At 41.4% G+C, this 23,555-nt stretch overlaps 1 protein-coding gene and 2 pseudogenes across 1 annotated transcript in view; all 3 read left to right on the forward strand.

The window, feature by feature from the left end:
• The window catches only part of LOC135525834 (zinc finger protein 850-like), a 227,988-nt pseudogene that overhangs the window by 61,099 nt on the left and 143,334 nt on the right, over positions 1-23,555 (forward strand).
• LOC135532498 (zinc finger protein 501-like) lies at positions 6,237-17,209 on the forward strand (annotated as a pseudogene).
• The window catches only part of LOC135525341 (zinc finger protein 729-like), a 54,654-nt gene continuing 53,970 nt past the window's right edge, over positions 22,872-23,555 (forward strand). The window contains exon 1 of the mRNA XM_064953046.1: positions 22,872-23,394. Within this exon, the coding sequence (XP_064809118.1) occupies positions 23,070-23,394 (325 nt within the window). The 5' untranslated portion in view covers positions 22,872-23,069. The remainder of the gene's footprint in view (positions 23,395-23,555) is intronic.

Consider the following 23,555-nt stretch of genomic DNA (forward strand, 5'->3'; position numbering starts at 1 on the left):
AACATGTGGTGAGTAGTTGACTAAAAGAGAGAGAAAGATAATTGTTGAAAGGTTTTGAACAAATTAATTTATTTCAAAATGAAGGAGAAGCAATAGAGAGAGATATATTGTCATTTATTTTCCACTTTCATTTTCACTTACTTAGCTAGCAAATGCAGCTAGCTAGTTTAGCCTACTGAAACACCCTGCTCAAACAGAGGGATGCTAGCTGGCTATGACTATCCAACACAACACTGGAACTCTTCCAAGTCAAGGTAAGCTTTTGGTTTTATAAATGTATTGCCTCCGGGGCCCACCAATGTAAATGCTAAACTGCTTACTGACTGTACACTGTAACGTTACTGCATGATTGTAGCAGGTTTACTAACGCGTTAGTTCTATTAGCTATGTTGACTATGATGTTACTTTAGCTAATATGGTGACAACGATGTAGGCTGTGTGTTTCAGTTATGATATGTTTTGGCTTGTAAATGTTTTCTTTCCTGGTCACATACAGCTGATGTGTTGTGCATTGAAGTCCAGAAGCGAAGGGAAAAGGTGAGAGGAGGAGAGAAGGAATACAACGTGGCTGTTGTGAAAGTGAACTGTGGTGTATTCATTCTGCCGATTCTGTTGACAAAGGTTTCTTAAACAGAAAAAAACGGGATAAACATACCTGAATTTGTCAAATAAAATCAAACTTTATTTGTCACATGCGCCGAATACAACAAGTGTAGACCTTACAGTGAAATGTTTACTTACAAGCCCTTTAACTAACAGTAGAGTTCAAGAAGAGTTAAGAAAATTTGAGCAAATGAACTAAAGTAAAAAATTATAAAAAGTAAAACAATAAAATAACAATAACAAGGCTATATACAGGGGTACTTCCGGGTTGGAGTGAGCGGTCGCATCTACACTTCGGTCCGCAGGTAGTATAACTTTTCATTACATTTCATTATAGTACAACGGTTTGATTTGTCTAATCTTAGCAATTTCTTCTTAGCTAGCTACATAGCCGTCTTTGTATCAAAGATAATTGCGTAATTATCGTATTTCGTCGTCCTAACGTAGTCTACACTGCTATCTGCCCAGCAGCTAGCTAACGTCCACCGTCTACCGAATACCAGCACTGTAGAAACTATTACACTCAACTGAACGACTTGATTAGTGTAGTGTTAGCTAGCTACATAGTTGTCTTTGCTGTCTTCGTATCCAAGATAATTGTGTAGTTTAGAGTGTGTAGACTTAGAGTGATTATCTTAATTTACCGAGGTTAGCTAGCCAGCTATTTGTCGTCCTTAACGTAGGAGACACTGCTAGCTAGCTAGCCAACAGCTAGCCAACGTCTACCGAATAGAACTTCAACAACCCGGTCAACATTCCGCTTCGCTCCACAGGTAGTATCACATTTTCATTTCACTTCATTACAGTACAACGGTTTGATTTGTTTGATCGTAGCTAGCTAGCTACATAGCCGTCTTTGTATCTAAGACAATTGTGTAGTCTAGAGCGATTTTCTAGGTTAGCTAGCCAGCTATTGTCGTTCTTTTAACGTAACGTAACGTAATCAACACTGCTAGCTAGCCAGCTAGCCCCCGAATAGCAGCACTGTAGAAACTATTACACTCGACGGAACGACTTGATTAGTGTAGTGTCAACAACGCAGCCACTGCCAGCTAGCCTACAAAGTCAACAACGCACCCACTGCCAGCTAGCCTACTTCAGCAGTACTGTATCATTTCAATCATTTTAGTCAATAAGATTCTTGCTACGTAAGCTTAACTTTCTGAACATTCGAGACGTGTAGTCCACTTGTCATTCCAATCTCCTTTGCATTAGCATAGCCTCTTCTGTAGCCTGTCAACTATGTGTCTATCTATCCCTGTTCTCTCCTCTCTGCACAGACCATACAAACGCTCCACACCGCGTGGCCGCGGCCACCCTAATCTGGTGGTCCCAGCGCGCACGACCCACGTGGAGTTCCAGGTCTCCGGTAGCCTCTGGAACTGCCGATCTGCGGCCAACAAGGCAGAGTTCATCTCAGCCTATGCCTCCCTCCAGTCCCTCGATTTCTTGGCACTGACGGAAACATGGATCACCACAGATAACACTGCTACTCCTACTGCTCTCTCTTCGTCCGCCCACGTGTTCTCGCACACCCCGAGAGCTTCTGGTCAGCGGGGTGGTGGCACCGGGATCCTCATCTCTCCCAAGTGGTCATTCTCTCTTTCTCCCCTTACCCATCTGTCTATCGCCTCCTTTGAATTCCATGCTGTCACAGTTACCAGCCCTTTCAAGCTTAACATCCTTATCATTTATCGCCCTCCAGGTTCCCTCGGAGAGTTCATCAATGAGCTTGATGCCTTGATAAGCTCCTTTCCTGAGGACGGCTCACCTCTCACAGTCCTGGGCGACTTTAACCTCCCCACGTCTACCTTTGACTCATTCCTCTCTGCCTCCTTCTTTCCACTCCTCTCCTCTTTTGACCTCACCCTCTCACCTTCCCCCCCTTCTCACAAGGCAGGCAATACGCTTGACCTCATCTTTACTAGATGCTGTTCTTCCACTAACCTCATTGCAACTCCCCTCCAAGTCTCCGACCACTACCTTGTATCCTTTTCCCTCTCGCTCTCATCCAACACTTCCCACACTGCCCCTACTCGGATGGTATCGCGCCGTCCCAACCTTCGCTCTCTCTCCCCCGCTACTCTCTCCTCTTCCATCCTATCATCTCTTCCCTCTGCTCAAACCTTCTCCAACCTATCTCCTGATTCTGCCTCCTCAACCCTCCTCTCTTCCCTTTCTGCATCCTTTGACTCTCTATGTCCCCTATCCTCCAGGCCGGCTCGGTCCTCCCCTCCCGCTCCGTGGCTCGACGACTCATTGCGAGCTCACAGAACAGAGCTCCGGGCAGCCGAGCGGAAATGGAGGAAAACTCGCCTCCCTGCGGACCTGGCATCCTTTCACTCCCTCCTCTCTACATTTTCCTCCTCTGTCTCTGCTGCTAAAGCCACTTTCTACCACTCTAAATTCCAAGCATCTGCCTCTAACCCTAGGAAGCTCTTTGCCACCTTCTCCTCCCTCCTGAATCCTCCTCCCCCTCCCCCCTCCTCCCTCTCTGCAGATGACTTCGTCAACCATTTTGAAAAGAAGGTCGACGACATCCGATCCTCGTTTGCTAAGTCAAACGACACCGCTGGTTCTGCTCACACTGCCCTACCCTGTGCTCTGACCTCTTTCTCCCTTCTCTCTCCAGATGAAATCTCGCTTCTTGTGACGGGCGGCCGCCCAACAACCTGCCCGCTTGACCCTATCCCCTCCTCTCTTCTCCAGACCATTTCCGGAGACCTTCTCCCTTACCTCACCTCGCTCATCAACTCATCCCTGACCGCTGGCTACGTCCCTTCCGTCTTCAAGAGAGCGAGAGTTGCACCCCTTCTGAAAAAACCTACACTCGATCCCTCCGATGTCAACAACTACAGACCAGTATCCCTTCTTTCTTTTCTCTCCAAAACTCTTGAACGTGCCGTCCTTGGCCAGCTCTCCCGCTATCTCTCCCAGAATGACCTTCTTGATCCAAATCAGTCAGGTTTCAAGACTAGTCATTCAACTGAGACTGCTCTTCTCTGTATCACGGAGGCGCTCCGCACTGCTAAAGCTAACTCTCTCTCCTCTGCTCTCATCCTTCTAGACCTATCGGCTGCCTTCGATACTGTGAACCATCAGATCCTCCTCTCCACCCTCTCCGAGTTGGGCATCTCCGGCGCGGCCCACGCTTGGATTGCGTCCTACCTGACAGGTCGCTCCTACCAGGTGGCGTGGCGAGAATCTGTCTCCTCACCACGCGCTCTCACCACTGGTGTCCCCCAGGGCTCTGTTCTAGGCCCTCTCCTATTCTCGCTATACACCAAGTCACTTGGCTCTGTCATAACCTCACATGGTCTCTCCTATCATTGCTATGCAGACGACACACAATTAATCTTCTCCTTTCCCCCTTCTGATGACCAGGTGGCGAATCGCATCTCTGCATGTCTGGCAGACATATCAGTGTGGATGACGGATCACCACCCCAAGCTGAACCTCGGCAAGACGGAGCTGCTCTTCCTCCCGGGGAAGGACTGCCCGTTCCATGATCTCGCCATCACGGTTGACAACTCCATTGTGTCCTCCTCCCAGAGCGCTAAGAACCTTGGCGTGATCCTGGACAACACCCTGTCATTCTCAACTAACATCAGGGCGGTGGCCCGTTCCTGTAGGTTCATGCTCTACAACATCCGCAGAGTACGACCCTGCCTCACACAGGAAGCGGCGCAGGTCCTAATCCAGGCACTTGTCATCTCCCGTCTGGATTACTGCAACTCGCTGTTGGCTGGGCTCCCTGCCTGTGCCATTAAACCCCTACAACTCATCCAGAACGCCGCAGCCCGTCTGGTGTTCAACCTTCCCAAGTTCTCTCACGTCACCCCGCTCCTCCGCTCTCTCCACTGGCTTCCAGTTGAAGCTCGCATCCGCTACAAAACCATGGTGCTTGCCTACGGAGCTGTGAGGGGAACGGCACCGCAGTACCTCCAGGCTCTGATCAGGCCCTACACCCAAACAAGGGCACTGCGTTCATCCACCTCTGGCCTGCTCGCCTCCCTACCACTGAGGAAGTACAGTTCCCGCTCAGCCCAGTCAAAACTGTTCGCTGCTCTGGCCCCCCAATGGTGGAACAAACTCCCTCACGACGCCAGGACAGCGGAGTCAATCACCACCTTCCGGAGACACCTGAAACCCCACCTCTTTAAGGAATACCTAGGATAGGATAAAGTAATCCTTCTCACCCCCCTCTTAAATGATTTAGATGCACTATTGTAAAGTGGCTGTTCCACTGGATGTCATAAGGTGAATTCACCAATTTGTAAGTCGCTCTGGATAAGAGCGTCTGCCAAATGACTTAAATGTAAATGTAAATGTAAATGGGTACTGGTACCGAGTCAGTGTGCGGGGTACAGATTAGTCGAGGTAGTTTGTACATGTAGGTAGGGGTGAAGTGACATTTCATAGATAATAAACAGCGAGTAGCAGCAGTGTACAAAACAAATGGAGGGATCAATGTAAATAGTCCGGTGGCCATTTAATGAATTGTTCAGCAGTCTTATGGCTTGGGGGTAGAAGCTGTTAAGGAGCCTTTTGGTTCTAGACTTGGCGCTCCGGTACCACTTGACGTGCGGGAGCAGAGAAAACAGTCTATGACTTGGGTGACTGGAGTATCTGATTTTTGGGCTTTCTTTATATAGGTCCATAATGGCAGGAAGCTTGACCCCAGTGATGGTCACAACCCTCTGTAGTGCATTACGGTCAGATGCCGAGCAGTTGCCATACCAGGCGGTGATGCAACCGGTCAGGATGCTCTCGATGGTGCAGCTGTAGAACATTTTGAGGATCTGGGGACCCATGCCAAATCTTTTCGCTCTCCTGAGGTGGAAAAGTTGTTGTTGTGCCCTCTTCATGACTGTCTTGGTGTGTTTGGACCATGATAATTAGTTGGTGATGTCTTCACGACTGTCTGTCCATGTGTCACTGTCTGTCACCTAAAAAACGTATCTCGACCTGTGTGCACCTACGTTCTAAACTTCCATTCATAGGCTAGGTTGTAGCAATCTCATGATGGGTATAGGGAAAATTCTAGTATCACATAGTAGCCTAAACCTGTTGCTGTTACATTGAACAGGTTGAATGGAATATGAATGAATGTCATCCAATATGCTGTAATAGAAATAAGGCCATGCTCATGAGAAAACAAATCACATGGGAAGCTGGAAAACCCCAGCAGCGTTGCAGTTCTTGACAAAAACCTACGTCTGGGACCAACTACCATACCCTGTTCAAAGGCTCTTAACTATTTTGTCTTCCCCATTCACCCTCTGAATGGCACACATGCACAATCCATGTCTCATTTGTCTCAAGGCTTTAAAATCCTTATTTAAGCCATCTCCTCCCCTTCATCTACACTGACTGAAGTGGATTTATATAGTGGCATCAATAAGGGATCATAGCTTTAGCCTGGATTTACCTCGTCAGTTTATGTCATGGAAGGAGCAGGTGTTCTTAATGTTTTGTCAACTCAGTGGAAAGCACCACAGATTTATCAAGTTCTATTTGCATGTGATACATTTGCGATATTGTTTACAGCGGGGTTGGGCAATTCCAGTCCTCGAGGGCCCGATTAGTGTCACAGCTTTGCCCCAGCTAACACACCAGACTCCAGTAATCACCTAATCATGATCTTCAGTTTAGATTGCAGTTTGATTAATCAGCTGTGTTTGCTCGGGATGGAGAAAAAGTGTGACATCAATCAGGCCCCGAGGACTGGAGTTGCCCACCCCTGGTTTACAGGATGATTTGTATCTTAAAGAGCGTAGCTTTAAGGGATTAGTACCGTCACATCTAGATACAAACGAATGTGAAAAATGAACAGAGCAAATGTGTATTAAAACACAGTATTTATTCATCATTTACAAATTAATTAAGCTTCTACTTCGGTGTACAGGAAATAATTATTTGTAAGACGTAAGAGAAAATATATCAGCTTATTGTTAAATTATTATGATGCTCTATCCAATGCAAAAAGTGAAGTAACTATTGTTTCCAAACTGCGTTACCCACTCCAGTCAGCAGATGGCGATGGGCGTCTTTCAGGTGATGATTCTTGCGTGACGTATAATGGACTGGACGGGACGCTTCTTCAGGAACAACAACACGGCTCCTCTTTCAAGCACCTCGGTAGCTTGCTAGCCAACATAAAACCGAAAGATTGACGCTTTAGACATTATTAATGTACATTAGCTAATCTCAGTGTTGTTAACGCAGTTCATTTGACGTATCAACTGGTTAACTTTAACCTATTTTGCTTGTTCAATTTGCAAAGTTATTAAACATTGATACTGAGCCTAGCACTAGGCTAGTCGCTAATTCTAACATCCCGGACCATGAGTTCACTAAACTACTCCCTTGCTAAAGAAGAGGAGGCCTGCTGTATGCAGAATGAAGCTTTGGGGCTGAACATTGTCGTGAAAGAAGAAGATGATGTTATTGAGGAAGAACATTTTAGAGAGGAAGAGGATGCTATCGCAGAAGAGGTGAAGAAGGAAGACGTTTTGAGTGTGAAAGAGGAGGAGACAGCATATCTGATTAACACCAGTGAGTACTGTCTTAAACAGGGGCACAAACTATGCAGTTGTTGAACTAATGTGGAGTTTTAAGGGGCATTCTAATGAAATTCTACACTTGAATATGTTGTTCAGTACTTTATAAATTGTTAAAGTGTCAATCTGCCTTTGGTACATATATTTTGGGATCTTTTAAATTGGATTTATTAAATTCTCCACGTGGTCTACATTAAAGTGCATCTCATCTAGTATAACAGGCTTTTAAAATGCAATATTGGAGCATAATTTACACTTAAAATATCAAAGGGACGCAAAAGGCACCCATTTTGTGGAACTACCCTTTAACATTTGCATTTTAGGCCCTGTTTAGAGAGATTAATGCCTCGTCTAAGACCCTATGATTTTAATATACGGTCATAAGTTCACTATCTGTTTGATGTTCTTGTTCACACAGGAGAGAGACATGACTATGGTGGATCCTCTGGGGAGCCTCAACAACATCCTGATGCTGACGAGGCAGAGAAGAGTCTCTCCAGATCAGAACACCAGATGGTACAGCTTGGTCTGGTCTAGCATACAGCTTGGTCTGGTCTAGCATACAGCTTGCTCTATCGGGGTCTGGCCTGTGTTTCTGTAAAGCACTTCATGACAACAGTGACATAAGCATCCATAATGATATGTGTCTGTGTCCCCTCTTTATGGTTACCAGGACAACGCTAGCCCTTCCTCCCTCCCGGAGTCCATGTGTCGTGCCTCTCCTGGTCGCACCTTACTGCTGGGTATGAAGAGGTTGTCTGTGCTGCTGGTGGACTGCAGGAAAACAACGGGGCTGAGTGGAACTGTGAGAGGAGGAGAAGAGAAGAAAGGATCAGATTTAACTCATCAAAGTAAGTGCTGTAGTTTAGTTTGAACAAATAAAATAGATCTGCCCACTGATATCTGTTACCAGGACAACCAGCTAATGAGTTCTAGAGCCACACACACACTATAGCACAATAAGGTCTGTGTATTTAACAGATGATGAGATCAGAAACAAATCAGTCCCTTTGTTGCTCTGTTTCAGAGCTACTCTGCTTTCTGTCGAAGGAAAGCCTTTTCAACTCTAAAGGTGTATTTGTCTGCCATTTAGGCTGCAACAACAATACAGTGGAACCCCCTGATCTGTTGTTTTATGAAGGGTCACCGACTCCCGGTACTCAAACAGCTCGTCCCGTCCTGGGATTTTTATCTTGTGCTTGAGGCCATTTCCGCTGTTGGAGCCGCTGGAAAGAATAGAAAAGAGATTTATCTTGTTTAAAACCGCTTTACTTTAGCCATTACATCCGTATAATGAGTTCCACCCCGTACCTTCATCAGGTTCTATAGTAGTAGGATCTGACACCTCCAGAGGGCTTGATGGCTCAATCCACCAGAGGAATGGGCCTTGTTCAAAGGCATCTCTGTTCAAGAGATCTGTAATGCAGCATGTTGTGGTGATATACCTTCATGAGGTTCTACTGACTGGACATCACTACACATACGGTGAGTAGAGTGGGGACCTCTGAGGGATGATCCGAGACTTGGCATCGGAGAGTACAGTGCCTCCGGAAAGTAATTCAGACCCCTTGACATTTACCTCGTTTTGTTAGGTTACAGCCTTATTCTAAAAACACAATACCCCATACTGTCAAAGCAAAAACATTTTTGTTTGATATTTTTGCTAATTAATTTAAAAAAAATACGAAACTGAAATATTACATTTACTTAAGTATTCAGACCCTCTACTCAGAACTCTGTTCAAGCAGCAGGTTCTGCTCTGAAGCAGGTTTTCATCAAAGATGCCAACAACGTTTGAGTAAAGCCAGTGTGTCTGTATGCGGATGACTCAACACTGTACACGTCAGCTACCACGGAAACTGAAATGACAGCAACACTTAACAAAGAGCTGCAGTGAGTTTCAAAATGGGTGGCAAGGAATAAGTAAATAAATATTAAATAAATATTTCAGATTACCTTAAATTACATGGCCTACTATGCTAATTCTGTAGCGGTATTGTTAGAGGGGGGTATAGAAATATTTTGTTGGGGCTCCAGGCTGGTATTAACCCTAGTTATTAAAGTTAGTTATTACCTATTATAACATTATTATTATTATTATTAAATATTATTAAAACTGAAAGGATGAGAGTAGAATAGATAGAGTAGCGCTTCCAGACACATTCTAAACATGAAGGAGTATAAAGGAGGACTGTGGCATCTAATGATGAAACATTGTGGAGTCTTAAAGGAGGCCTGAAGCATCTAATGATGAAACATTATGGAGTCTTAATGGAGGCCTGTATCATCTAATGATGAAACATTATGGAGTCTGAACTTCTTATGGCTAACATTCCGCTGAAAAGGCAGAGCGCGAAATTCAAAAATATTTTTTGAGAAATATGTAACTTTCATGCATTCACAAGTGCAATACACCAAATTAAAGCTTAGCCTATTGTTAATCTCCCCATCGTGTCCGATTTCAAAAAAAGCTTTACAGTGAAAGTATACCATATAATTATGTTAGATCAGAGCCTCGTCACAAAAACACACATCCATTTTCCAGCCAAAGAGAGGAGTCACAAAAACACACACAGCCATTTTCCAGCCAAAGAGAGGAGTCACAAAAAGCAAAAATAGAGAGAAAATTAATCACTAACCTTTGATGATCTTCATCAGATGGCACTCATAGGACTTCATGTTACACAATACATGTATGTTATGTTCAAAAAAGTTAATATATATATATATATATCCAAAAATCTCAGGTTACATTGGCACTTTATGGTCAGTTATGTTGTGCCTCGAAAACATCCGGCGAATTTTCAGAGAGCCACATCAATTTACAGAAATACTCATATTAACTTTAATAAAAGATACAAGTATTATGCACAGAATTATAGATAGATATACTTCTCCTTAATGCAACCGCTGTGTCAGATTTCAAAAAAGCTTTACGGAAAAAGCAAACCATGCAATAATCTGAGTATGGCGCTCAGACACAACAACAAGCCATGCAGATACCCGCCATGTTGTGGAGTCAGAAATAGCGTTATAAATATTCACTTACCTTTGATGATCTTCATCAGTTTGGTAAACAAATCCAAACTCACGAGGCGCGGGCAAGTCCAGGCGAAAGTTCAGACAAAAAAATTCAAAAAGTTATATTACAATTCGTAGAAACATGTCAAACGATGTGTAGAATCTATCTTTAGGATGTTGTGAACATAAAGCTTCAACAATGTTCCAACCAGAGAATCCTTTGTCTTTAGAATTGCAATGCAGGTCGCTCTCACATGTAAGCGCGTGATCAGCTCATGCTACTCTGGCAGACCTCTGGTTGAAACAGCTCTCATTCCCCCCTCCTTCTCAGTAGAAGCCTCAAACAACGTTCTAAAGATTGTTGACATCTAGTGGACGCCGTAGGACGTGCAATATGACCCCAAAGACAATGTATATTCGATAGGCAATGAGTTGCAAAATGACAAACCCCAGATTTCCCACTTCCTGGTTGGATTTTTCTTAGGTTTTTGCCTGCCATATGAGTTCTGTTATACTCACAAGCATCATTCAAACAGTTTTAGAAACTTCAGAGTATTTCTGTCCAATGTGCATAATAATATGCATATATTAGCTTCTGGGCCTGAGGAGCAGGAAGTTTACTCTGGACACGCTTTTCATCTGAACGTGAAAATGCTGCCCCCTATCCCAAACAGGTTAAAGTAGGACTGTAGCATCTAATGATGAAACATGATGGAGTCTTAAAGGAGGACTGTAGCATCTAATGATGAATTACTATGGAGTCTGATGCTTTGAAGGAGAAGTTTACCCAAAATCCAGAAACTCCTAAGTGATTCCATACATTGAAACTAGTCCTGTGGATGTTTTCCCATGGATTCTCTCTCCCTGTAGTGCTGTACTATAACGGCTGCAAAACGTGACTCGTGACGTTGCTGGATGCGGGCCTCGCTCTGCTGCTTTGCCAGTTCATTTGTTATTTTATTACAGCTATGGTCTTTGTCTTTCACCTGGAGTTGTTTATTTATGTCTGAGAGAAAAAAAACTTTTCAACATATACAAAATAAATTCAGCAAAAAAAATTCCGGGTCTTTTTCAGGACCTTGTCTTTCAAAGATTGTTCGTAAAATTCCAAATAACATCACTGATCTTCATTGTAAAGGGTTTAATCACTAACCTTTGATAATCTTCATCAGATGACACTCAATACGTTTGTATTGTTTGATAAGGTGCATATTTATATCCACAAATCTCGGTTTACATTGACGCCATGTTCAGAAATGCCTCCAAAATATCCAGAGTAATTACAGAGAGCTACGCCAGATAACAGAAATACTCATCATAAACTTTGACTAAAGATACATATTTTACATATAATTAAAGATACACTGGTTCTTAATGCAACCGCTGTGTCAGATTTTTTAAAATGTTACGAAAAAAGCATACTATGTAATAATCTAAAATGGTGCTAAGACGTAACAATATTTCTCCGCCATATTGGAGTCAACAGAAATACGAAATTACGTCATAAATATTCCCTTACCTTTGATGATATTTCATCAGAATGCAGTGCAAGGAGTCCGAGTTCCACAATAAATCATTGTTTTGTTCCATAATGTCCATTACTAGTGTCCAATTAGCTACTTTTGCTAGCACAGTTCACATGTCCAAAAGTTGGCGCTGGTCCAGGCGAACTCGGACAAAAACTTAAAAAAGTTCTATTCCTGGTCGAATAAACAGGTCAAACTAAGTAGAGAATCAATCTTCAGGATGTTATTATTATATATATCCAATAACGTTCCAACCGGAGCATTCGTTTTTGTCTGTAGAGTAATGGAACGCAGGCGATCTCAACCGTAATGTGCGCAACCAGGAACGGGCATTCTGACAGACCACTGACTCATTCCCCTTCCATCAAGTCCCACATCTGACATCTGTTTTCTATCCAATAGTAATAATAATATGCATATATTAGCATCTAGGACAGAGTAGGATGCAGTTCATTATGGGCACACAATTCATCCAAAGTGAAAATGCTGCCCCATATCCCTAACAGGTTTAAACGCTGTTTCCCGTGCTTCTTCAATGAACCGTAAACAATTAATGAACATGCACCTGTGGAACGATCGTTAAGACACAAACAGCTTGCAGACGGTAGGCAATTAAGGTTACAGTTATGAAAACTTAGGACACTAACGTGGCCTTTCTACTGACTCTGGAAACACCAAAAGAAAGATGCTCAGTGTCCCTGCTCATCTGCGTGAATGTGCCTTAGGCATGCTGCAAGGAGGCATGAGGACTGCAGATGTGGCCAGGACAATAAATAGCGATGTCCGTACTGTGAGACGCCTAAGACAGCGCTACAGGGAGACAGGATGGACAGCTTATCATCCTCACAGTGCCAGACCAAGTATAATAACACCTGCCCCGGCTCGGTACAACCGAACATCACACCTGCGGGACAGGTACAGGATGGCAACAACAACTGCCCAAGTTACACCAGGAACGCACAATCTCTCCATCAGTGCTGAGTCTGTCCGCAATAGGTTGAGAGAGGCTGGACTGAGGGCTTGTAGGCCTGTTGAAAGGAAGGTCATCACCAGACATCACCGGCAACAACGTCACCTCTGGGCACAAACCCACCGTCACTGGACTAGACAAGACTGGCAAAAACTGCTCTTCACTGACAAGTCACGGTTTTGTCTCCAGGGGTGATGGTTGGATTTGCGTTTATCGTCGAAGGAATGAGCATTACACCGAGGCCTGTACTCTGGAGCGGGATCAATTTGGAGGTGGAGGGGCCAGCATCATCAGACTGAACTTGTTGTCATTGCAGGCAATCTCAACGCTGTGTGTTACAGGGAAGACATCCTCCTCCCTCACGTGGTACCCTTCCTGCAGGCTCATCCTGACATGACCCTCCAGCATGACAATGCCACCAGCCAAACTGCTCGTTCTGTGTGTGATTTCCTGCAAGAGCGAAATGTCAGTGTTCTGCCATGGCCAGCGAAGAGCCCGGATCTCAATCCAATTGAGCACATCTTAAGTTTGCTGAAAATAAACGCAGTTCACAGTGAGAGGATGTTTCTTTTTTTGCTGAGTTTAGTTTGGCGAGGGGGGAAAAATCTATTTAATCAATTTTAGAATAATGCTGAAATGTAACAAAATTTGGAAAAGTTTAAGGGGTCTGGATCCTTAATGAATGCACTGTGTGTGTATACTGAACCAAAATATAAACAACAATTTCAACGATTTACAGTTAATTTTAGTCAGTCATTGTAAAGGAATAAATTAGGGCCTAATCTATTGACTTTACATTTACATGCCACACCTGTCAGGTGGATTAATTATCTTGGCAAAGGAGAAATGATCGCTAACAGGAATGTTAACACATTTGTGCACAATATTTTTGAGAAATAAGCTTCTTTGCTTATGGAAAAATTCTGGGGTCTTTTATTTCAGTTCATGAAACAAGGGACCAACACTTTACATGTTGTGTTTTATATATTTTTTTAGCAACATCTACCCCAAAATGATTTTTACTTTACACAAAATATCATGACATTTGTGATAGTCAATATGTACAAAATTTGTGAACGTCTAAAAAAAAAAAATTGACGCAGCGGGCGTTGTCATGGAAATTCATGTATACTGAGAGAGACTTTGTAATTTCTTCAAACAATCATTTTTTAGTTAATATTGATTAATTATTGAAATAATGAAGCTGTTGACCCCACACTCTTGAGTATGTTGCTGAGAGCTTAACCTTGAATGAAAAACAGAGCTCTTATAAATGCTTAGTCAGGGCTGATTCCACCCCTCCCATGCTGATCGGGGGGCATCACAAGCCATCCTGGGTTCATCCTGTGGTCATCTGCACCTGGTGTTGTTTAACCCCCCAACCCGGCTTTAGGTGTTTATCAGTAAGTAATGAATCAATTGTCAGCTCAACCTCCAGAGGCCCAACTCAGTCCCATAGACACAGATGAGAGAGTACCCATCAAAGCTATTCGATGGCTAAACAGTATTACAAGGTGCACCTGTGTAATGATCATGCTGTTTAATCAGCTTGATATGCCACACCTGTCAGGTTGATGGATTATCTTGGCAGAGAATAAATGTTAACTAACATGGATGTAAAAAATTCTGCAGTCTTTTGTTTCAGCTCATGAAACATCCAACACTTTACATGTTGCGTTTATAATTTGTTTATTGTAGTTACTATCAGTTTTAGGAACATCTTTCCAAATATTTCACCTTATTTTTTACTTTACCCAAAATATGACTTCAGCGATAGTCAAAATGTTGAAAACCTGTCAACGTCTAAATAAGAAATCGGTCCATTTAAACAGCAGGTGTCGATCCCTTTCGACAACGGAGAGATGTTACTGATGTGCTTTTGTGTCTGATGTAAAAACCAAGTTTTTGACTATCACACAAAATTACTTCTTTAGTTATTTTATGTTTAACTTCTTGCGTCGAGCAATCCCGTATCCGGGAGCGTAATCATAGCCTCAAGCTCATTACCATAACGCAACGTTAACTATTCATGAAAATCGCAAATGAAATGAAATAAATATATTGGCTCACAAGCTTAGCCTTTTGTTAACAACACTGTCATCTCAGATTTTCAAAATATGCTTTTCAACCATAGCTACACAAGCATTTGTGTAAGAGTATTGATAGCTAGCATAGCATTAAGCCTAGCATTCAGCAGGCAACATTTTCACAAAAACAAGAAAAGCATTCAAATAAAATCATTTACCTTTGAAGAACTTCGGATGTTTTCAATGAGGAGACTCAGTTAGATTGCAAATGTTCAGTTTTTCCAAAAAGATTACTTGTGTAGGAGAAATCGCTCCATTTTGTTCATCACGTATTGGCTAAGAAACCCCCCCGAAAATTCAGTCATTACAACGCCAAACTTTTTTCCAAATGAACTCCATAATATTGACAGAAACATGGCAAACGTTGTTTAGAATCAATCCTCAAGGTGTTTTTCACATATCTATTCGATGATAAATCACTCGTGGCAGTTTGGTGTCTCCTCTGAACCAAATGGAAAAATGCACGCAGCTGGAGTTTACGCAGTTATTTCGACAGAGGACACCAAGCGGGCACCTGGTAAATGTAGTCTCTTATGGTCAATCTTCCAATGATATGCCTACAAATACGTCACAATGCTGCAGATACCTTGGGGAAACGACAGAAAGTGTAGGCTCATTCCTGGCGCATTCACAGCCGTATAAGCGCCCCCTATATCGAAGAAGTTAAGGAAGTGTGTAGGTCGCATTCTTTATCATACAGCTATGAAAGTTATATATTTAGAACTTCCTGCTCGATTGGAATCCAGCGACGTCTGTGTCTTCAGTGTCCTAGAACTGTCCAGGTTTTTGTGTTCTGACTTGTAAAACAGGATGAATAAAATAAGTAATATAAATATAGCAGTAATTACCAGGAAGCTCTACATTTGTTTTAAAATCATACTAAGATTGTTAAAACTGGCCTCGGGTTATTGAGAGATCTGATTCGGATTTACTCTCGTAGCACTGTTGTTTTATCGTGTGGAGGTTTCATTTGGGTCTCTATTTTTTTTTTAAACACTGTCTTTGGCAGGAGAAAGACCAGACTCAGAGGAACCAGAGCCAGAGATGCCCAAACCAGCAAGAAGACACCAGTGTTCCCAGTGTGGAAAGCGTTTTAATGATTTGGGGAAGCTGGAACGACACGAGAGAATACACAGAGGGGAGAAGCCTTACCACTGCTCCCAGTGTGGAAAGGGTTGTAACGATTTGGGGACACTGAAACTACACGAGAGAATACACACAGGGGAGAAGCCTTACCAGTGTTCCCAGTGTGGAAAGAGTTTTAGCCAGGCAGGTAACATGAAAATACACGGGAGAATACACACAGGGGAGAAACCTTATCACTGCTCTCAGTGTGGCAAGTGTTTTATCCTCTTAGGGGCCTTGAAGCAACATGAGATAATACACACTGGGGAGAAGCCTTACCACTGCTCCAAGTGTGGGAAGAGTTTTAATCGGTTACACTCCCTCAAATATCATGAGCGTATACACACAGGGCAGAAACCGTACCACTGCTCCCAGTGTGGAAAGACCTTTAACCATTTAGGGGAATTCAAAAATCATGAGAGAATACACACAGGAGAGAGACCTTACCACTGCTCTCAGTGTGGCAAGTGTTTTAACCTAATAAGGTCCCTGAAACATCACGAGAGAATACACACAGGGGAGAAGCCTTACCACTGCTCCCAGTGTGGGAAGAGTTTTAACCAGTTAGGGAGCCTGAAAAGACACGAGAGAATACACACAGGGGAGAAGCCTTACCACTGCTCCCAGTGTGGAAAGTGCTTCAACCAGTCAGGGGATCTGAAAAAACATGAGAGAAAACACACAGGGGTGTTGCCAGTGTGAAAAAAGTTTTAAACAGAAATGTTTATTGGAAAAAAATGAGAGAATACACACAGGGTAGAAGTTTTACAAATGCTCAGGCTGTGGGAAGACATATTTCTCATCACAGTCACTTAAAAGTCACGTGAGAATCCACACAGGACAGAATAATTACTTCTCCCAGTGTGTGAATATTGATATTTAACCTCACATTGACTTAATTATTCTGGTGTGTAAATTTATATTTTACATCACATTGACTTAAAATTAATCAGAGAACATACACAGTGCTCCAATTGTCTTATATTGTTGATTGAGAATGTGTTTACCTGTTGCCCACTGATGATTTAATGACATGAAAATGTTCACAGTGTCTGTAATGCAAAATGTTAATTGTATGTGTCCACATATCTGAGTATGTGACTAACCTTGTGAAACTGTCCTATTATAATCTCCTGTTCCTGGGAGTATCATCCTGTGTTGCAAACCAGCTGCACCTGCATCCTTGTATGAATAAATATCCTGCCCAGGAACAAGCAACTATAAAGATATGTGCTCATCACCCAATGCTTCAGAATTCAGACTGTCTGCACTGCTCTGTATAACTCTGTTATTCTCTCTGAGCTTAGAAATAAAGAATCTTGGTTTGACTTGGAATCCAGCAGATCCTTATTTTATAATATCCACCTCAACTCTCCCACAGATTGCTGTTTATCATTGTCTCAATGAAGACTTCTTTGTTTTACTTTCCTGGGGTCATTTACAAGCCTCCCACTGGTTGAATAAACTTTGTTTCCACGTCATTTCTACAAAACAAATCCACAATGTTTGATTAATGTGGAAAACTGATTGGATTTGTTTAAAGCCATGAACATCAGGTATTTTTTATTTTTTACTGAACTGGCAACCTAAATCCAATGACAGGTGACATTTTGTGTTGCTTTCATGTTGAATTCACTTTAGTTGAGGACTCAAAGAAATGTAAATAGAAACTAGACGTTCAAGTGACGTCTGTGCCCAGTGGGCTGGTTTGAATACGGGGCAGGTGTTGGATCAATATCCACCTTCGTTGTTAAGTTTCCATGCAATTTGCGACAGATTTCCATGTGAGTATTCTAGAACCTGCATAAAACATACACATTTTCAAAACAACGTTTGCTGTTAAATTCTCATGTACCGAATGAAAAATACAAGTTAAATTGGTTTCCATCGCATTTTCAACTCTACTGATGGTTTTAAAAACTGTTGCGTGAAATAGAAAACGTGTTCTTGTCCCGTGGACTGTAGTCAGCAGCTCTAAGATGTGACGGTTATTATATAAATATTTGCACATAAAGGAGTTCCCACCTCCATTTCTCACTTATACATGTTTACTGACACATGAAGAACCCACCATGTCATACGAACTAACAAATTGTCTGCCTGCATTTATAAAATTGGAAAGGCATATCCTGTTTCCGTCAGCCCGGTCATTACCTTTGAAATGGTTGGATCAATATCCACCTTCATGATATGGATGAAGCCTGATTTGGAATGTCTGAGTAGTTCTAGCTGTTGTCACAATACACTCCTCTGATAATCAAGTGATATTTAGAATGTCTGAGTAGTTCTAGCTGATGTCACAATACACTCCTCTGATAATCAAGTGATATTTAGAATGTCTGAGTAGTTCTAGCTGATGTCACAATACACTCCTCTGATAATCAAGTGATATTTAGTTCTAATGTCTGATATTTAGAATAGTTCTCTGATGTCACAATACACTCCTCTGATAATCAAGTGATATTTAGAATGTCTGAGTAGTTCTAGCTGATGTCATAATACACTCCTCTGATAATCAAGTGATATTTCCATGTGATGCATTTGCTCCATTGTTTCCATTTGACGTCAGGAAGAGAATGGGCTGATGGCTGGTGGTGCTACTCTACAGGTAAGGCTGTCCAATATGAATGTTCAATACACACAATAGGTTGATCGGTAGCCAGTTAGCTTGCTGCTACATCTTTGTCCACACAGTAGCTAGCTATCAACAAAGTAAAAATCCCACCCAGGCCTTGTGGTGGCAGCAGTGTACAACAACCACTGTTTACCGGAGCTTCCTGATAAGAAAAAAATGAGGCTGTATTTTGCTTGATTAACCAAATGTTATGTGTGTAAAGTCATACCTTATAAAAAACTCACAACATATGTGATGGAAACAGGTTTTCAGAAGACTGAGGTCGGTTTTCCTTTAACTTTTTACCTGGGCTTTGCTCCTTTCATATCTATTTTGATCCTGACAAACTCCCCAGTCCCTGCCGGTGACAAGCATACCCATAACATGATGCTGCCACCACAATACTTGTTGTGTGGTTAATGTGTGGTCTATCTCCAGGTCATCAGACTGTTAAATAGTCACCACTAGCCGGTCTCCTCACAGTACCCTGTCCTGAACTTTAGTCACTGTTACTAGCTGTCAACCACCCAGTACTCCACCCTGTATTCTAGTCAAGGCTCATCCTATATAACTACTGCTGTACACACCTTTTATATTCATATATGGTCCATAATGTCTAGACACACCATCATATACACTGTAAACAAACTGTATATAAATATATTCCAGACTCTGACATTGTAAACCAACTGTATATATTTATATCTATATATATATTTATATTCACATAACATAATACAATGTCAGAGTCACATAACATAATACAATGTCAAAGTCACATAACATAATACAATGTCAGAGTCACATAACATAATACAATGTCAGAGTCAGAGTCACATAACATAACACAATGTCAGAGTCAGAGTCACATAACATAATGCAATGTCAGAGTCAGAGTCACATAACATAACACAATGTCAGAGTCAGAGTCACACAATACAATGTCAGAGTCACATAACATAATACAATGTCAGAGTCACATAACATAATACAATGTCAGAGTCACATAACATAATACAATGTCAGAGTCACATAACACAATGTCAGAGTCACATAACATAACACAATGTCCGTGTCAGTGTTTGCATCCTTAGATGCTTTGGTAATGTGTTATATTGTTTACATGTTCCACCTGTAGATATTCCTTATCCTCTTAGATACTAGTACATTAGTAGTACATAACAGTGTAATAGTGTAGTACCACAGTACGGTCCTGTCTTGACAGCCTCGTTTGAAACTTTAAAAGTTTATTGTTTATTGTCAGAACCAGCCTTCTGGACATGTGTAGTATGTAAAATATCAGGGACTCCTTGATTCACCAAAGGTTCTTGTTCTCTACAGTTTAACATAAACCGTATTCTCCTCCCTCCCTCCTTGATTCACCAAAGGTTCTTGTTCTCTACAGTTTAACATAAACCGTATTCTCCTCCCTCCCTCCTTGATTCACCAAAGGTTCTTGTTCTCTACAGTTTAACATAAACAGTATTTCCCTCCCCTCTAAAAACATACTTTTGGATTATAAACATGTCATTAAAAAAGATGCCTAAAGTAGCCAGTGTATCTTGTCATGTCATATACATCATAACCCAGGGGTGGTCAAATTGTTGATAGAATGTCATATACATCATAACCCAGGGGTGGTCAAATTGTTGTTAGAATGTTATATACATCATAACCCAGGGGTGGTCAAATTGTTGTTAGAGTGTCATATACATCATAACCCAGGGGTAGTCAAATTGTTGTTAGAATGTTATATACATCATAACCCAGGGTTGGTCAAATTGTTGTTAGAATGTCATATACATCATAACCCAGGGGTGGTCAAATGTTGTTAGAATGTTATATACATCATAACCCAGGGGTGGTCAAATTGTTGATAGAATGTCATATACATCATAACCCAGGGGTGGTCAAATTGTTGTTAGAATGTCATATACATCGTAACCCAGGGGTGGTAAAATTGTTGTTCAGATGTCATATACATCATAACCCAGGGGTGGTCAAATTGTTGTTCAGATGTTATATACATCATAACCCAGGGGTGGTCAAATTGTTGTTAGAATGTTATATACATCTTAACCCTGGGGTGGTCAAATTGTTGTTAGAATGTCATATACATCATAACCCAGGGGTGGTAAAATTGTTGTTCAAATGTTATATACATCATAACCCAGGGGTGGTCAAAAAAAATTTCTGATGTTATATACATCATTACCCAGGGGTGGTCAAATTGTTGTTAGAATGTTATATACATCATAACCCAGGGGTGGTCAAATTGTTGTTAGAATATCATATACATCATAACCCAGGGGTGGTCAAATTGTTGTTAGAATGTTATATACATCATAACCCAGGGGTGGTCAAATTGTTGTTAGAGTGTCATATACATCATAACCCAGGGGTAGTCAAATTGTTGTTAGAATGTTATATACATCATAACCCAGGGTTGGTCAAATTGTTGTTAGAATGTCATATACATCATAACCCAGGGGTGGTCAAATGTTGTTAGAATGTTATATACATCATAACCCAGGGGTGGTCAAATTGTTGATAGAATGTCATATACATCATAACCCAGGGGTGGTCAAATTGTTGTTAGAATGTCATATACATCGTAACCCAGGGGTGGTAAAATTGTTGTTCAGATGTCATATACATCATAACCCAGGGGTGGTCAAATTGTTGTTCAGATGTTATATACATCATAACCCAGGGGTGGTCAAATTGTTGTTAGAATGTTATATACATCTTAACCCTGGGGTGGTCAAATTGTTGTTAGAATGTCATATACATCATAACCCAGGGGTGGTCAAATTGTTGTTAGAATGTTATATACATCTTAACCCTGGGGTGGTCAAATTGTTGTTAGAATGTCATATACATCATAACCCAGGGGTGGTCAAATTGTTGTTAGAATGTTATATACATCATAACCCAACGGTGGTCAAATTGTTGTTAGAATGTCATATACATCATAACCCAGGTGTGGTCAAATTGTTGTTAGAATGTTATATACATCATAACACAGGGGTGGTCAAATTGTTGTTAGAATGTCATATACATCATAACCCAGGGGTGGTAAAATTGTTGTTCAAATGTTATATACATCATAACCCAGGGGTGGTCAAAAAAAATTTCTGATGTTATATACATCATTACCCAGGGGTGGTCAAATTGTTGTTAGAATGTTATATACATCATAACCCAGGGGTGGTCAAATTGTTGTTAGAATGTCATATACATCATAACCCAGGGTTGGTCAAATTGTTAGAATGTCATATACATCATAACCCAGGGGTGGTCGAAATTGTTGTTCAAATGTTGCATATAAAATCTTTAGTACTTAGGCATTGTGTTATATGTTAGAATGTCTAATAAACAACTATATTGTTTACATTAACAATATTGTTTTGCCAAAATAAACTGTTACCTGCATCTTTATGCAGACGATACAGTTGTGTACTATATTGCCCACCCTGCTGATCAGGCTCTATCTGAACGACAGTAAACATATTTACCACGTATTGCTTGTTATGGAAGACTACTGTTGTATATTGAATAGTCATTCATCCCTGTTACTGAAGCCTGTCAGCTTGTGACATGATGAGAGGACAGAGGGTTGACCTGTAAGATATTTTGTGTTATAAACATACTTCTACTTGAAGAGCTTTTTGACCATTCGGGGACCTAATCTCAAACACTCATGAAAACAACATGAGAAAACAACTGTCTACACTAAAGAATGTAAAATGTATGTAAGTATGTATGTAATGTAAGATATCTGCTCCATTTGTGGGGCACATGTTGACCTGATGTTGTGGAATCACTAGAGGGGAATGTTGACCAACTGAGCATCTCAGTGTACAGTTCATTAAATACAATAGTTGTTTTGTTACATTTCAGTCTTCTGTGATGTATTTGAAGTTTCATATTGGGATGCAAACTCAAATACATTTAAACTATATCTGACATGCTACTGGTGTCTTTGTTCAGCCCATAACCATAACGCCCCCCCCCCCCCCCATAAAAAGATTCTGCAACAGAAAGCTGCACAATATGTTGAGTAAAGTAATTTATGCCACCCGCGTCAATCTGTCACTTAATCCTGCCTAATGGGCAGGCCAATCATGGAGGAACGTATTGGCTGTAAGAAGGAAGAGGAAAACATAACATCTGTTTGTTTTAAAATGACTTCTTATGACATTGTTGGCCAGAATAAACATTGTCATTAATATTTTTCCAAACTGCGTTACCCACTCCAGTCAGCAGATGGCGATATGAGTTTTTCAGGGGATGCTTCTTGCGTGACGTACAATCTAGTGGACGGAACTGGAGGTTTCTTCAACAGCGACAAAAGGCTTCTGATTCAACCAAGGTTGTGGTTTGCTAGCGAACATTAAATCGGAACATTGAAGCGTTTAAGACACATCTTGTGTATATTATTCTTAGTGTTTTAAACACAATTCTGTTTACATATCTACTCGTTCATTGAAACGTAGATTGCTTGTTAAATTAGCTAATGTGGTGAATTGATACTGCACGAGGCTAATCGCCCGAAACATGAGCTCACTAATCTCGACGGAGAAAGAAGCTCTGATGAAAGGAGAGGAAGAAGCTTTCAGGATGAAAACGGAGGAAGAGGAGGCTATCGCATTGAAAGAAGAAGAGGATGATATTACAGTGAAAGAGGAAGATGGGAAAGAGGTTGTGGAAGAGGAGGAGGTAGAAGCTTTCAGAATCAAAAAGGAGGAAGGTGCCATAACATTGAAAGAAGAGGAAGAACCTTTTGGAGTAAAAGAGGAAGAGGAGGCTATCTCAATTAAAGAGGAGGAGGAAGACGTTTTGGGAGTGAAAAAGGATGAGGCTGAAGATTCGATTAAGACCAGTGAGTACTGACCTAAAAACGGGCACAAAATATGCATTTCTTGAATTAATGTGGGGTTTGAAGGGGGCATTCTACTGAAGTTCTACAATTCAATATGTTGTTCACAACTGAAATGTGCTATCCGTCATTGGTACATATATTTTTGTGACTTATATTAGATT

Source organism: Oncorhynchus masou, chromosome 5 (assembly GCF_036934945.1).
Source record: "Oncorhynchus masou masou isolate Uvic2021 chromosome 5, UVic_Omas_1.1, whole genome shotgun sequence".
Lineage (NCBI taxonomy): Eukaryota > Metazoa > Chordata > Actinopteri > Salmoniformes > Salmonidae > Oncorhynchus > Oncorhynchus masou.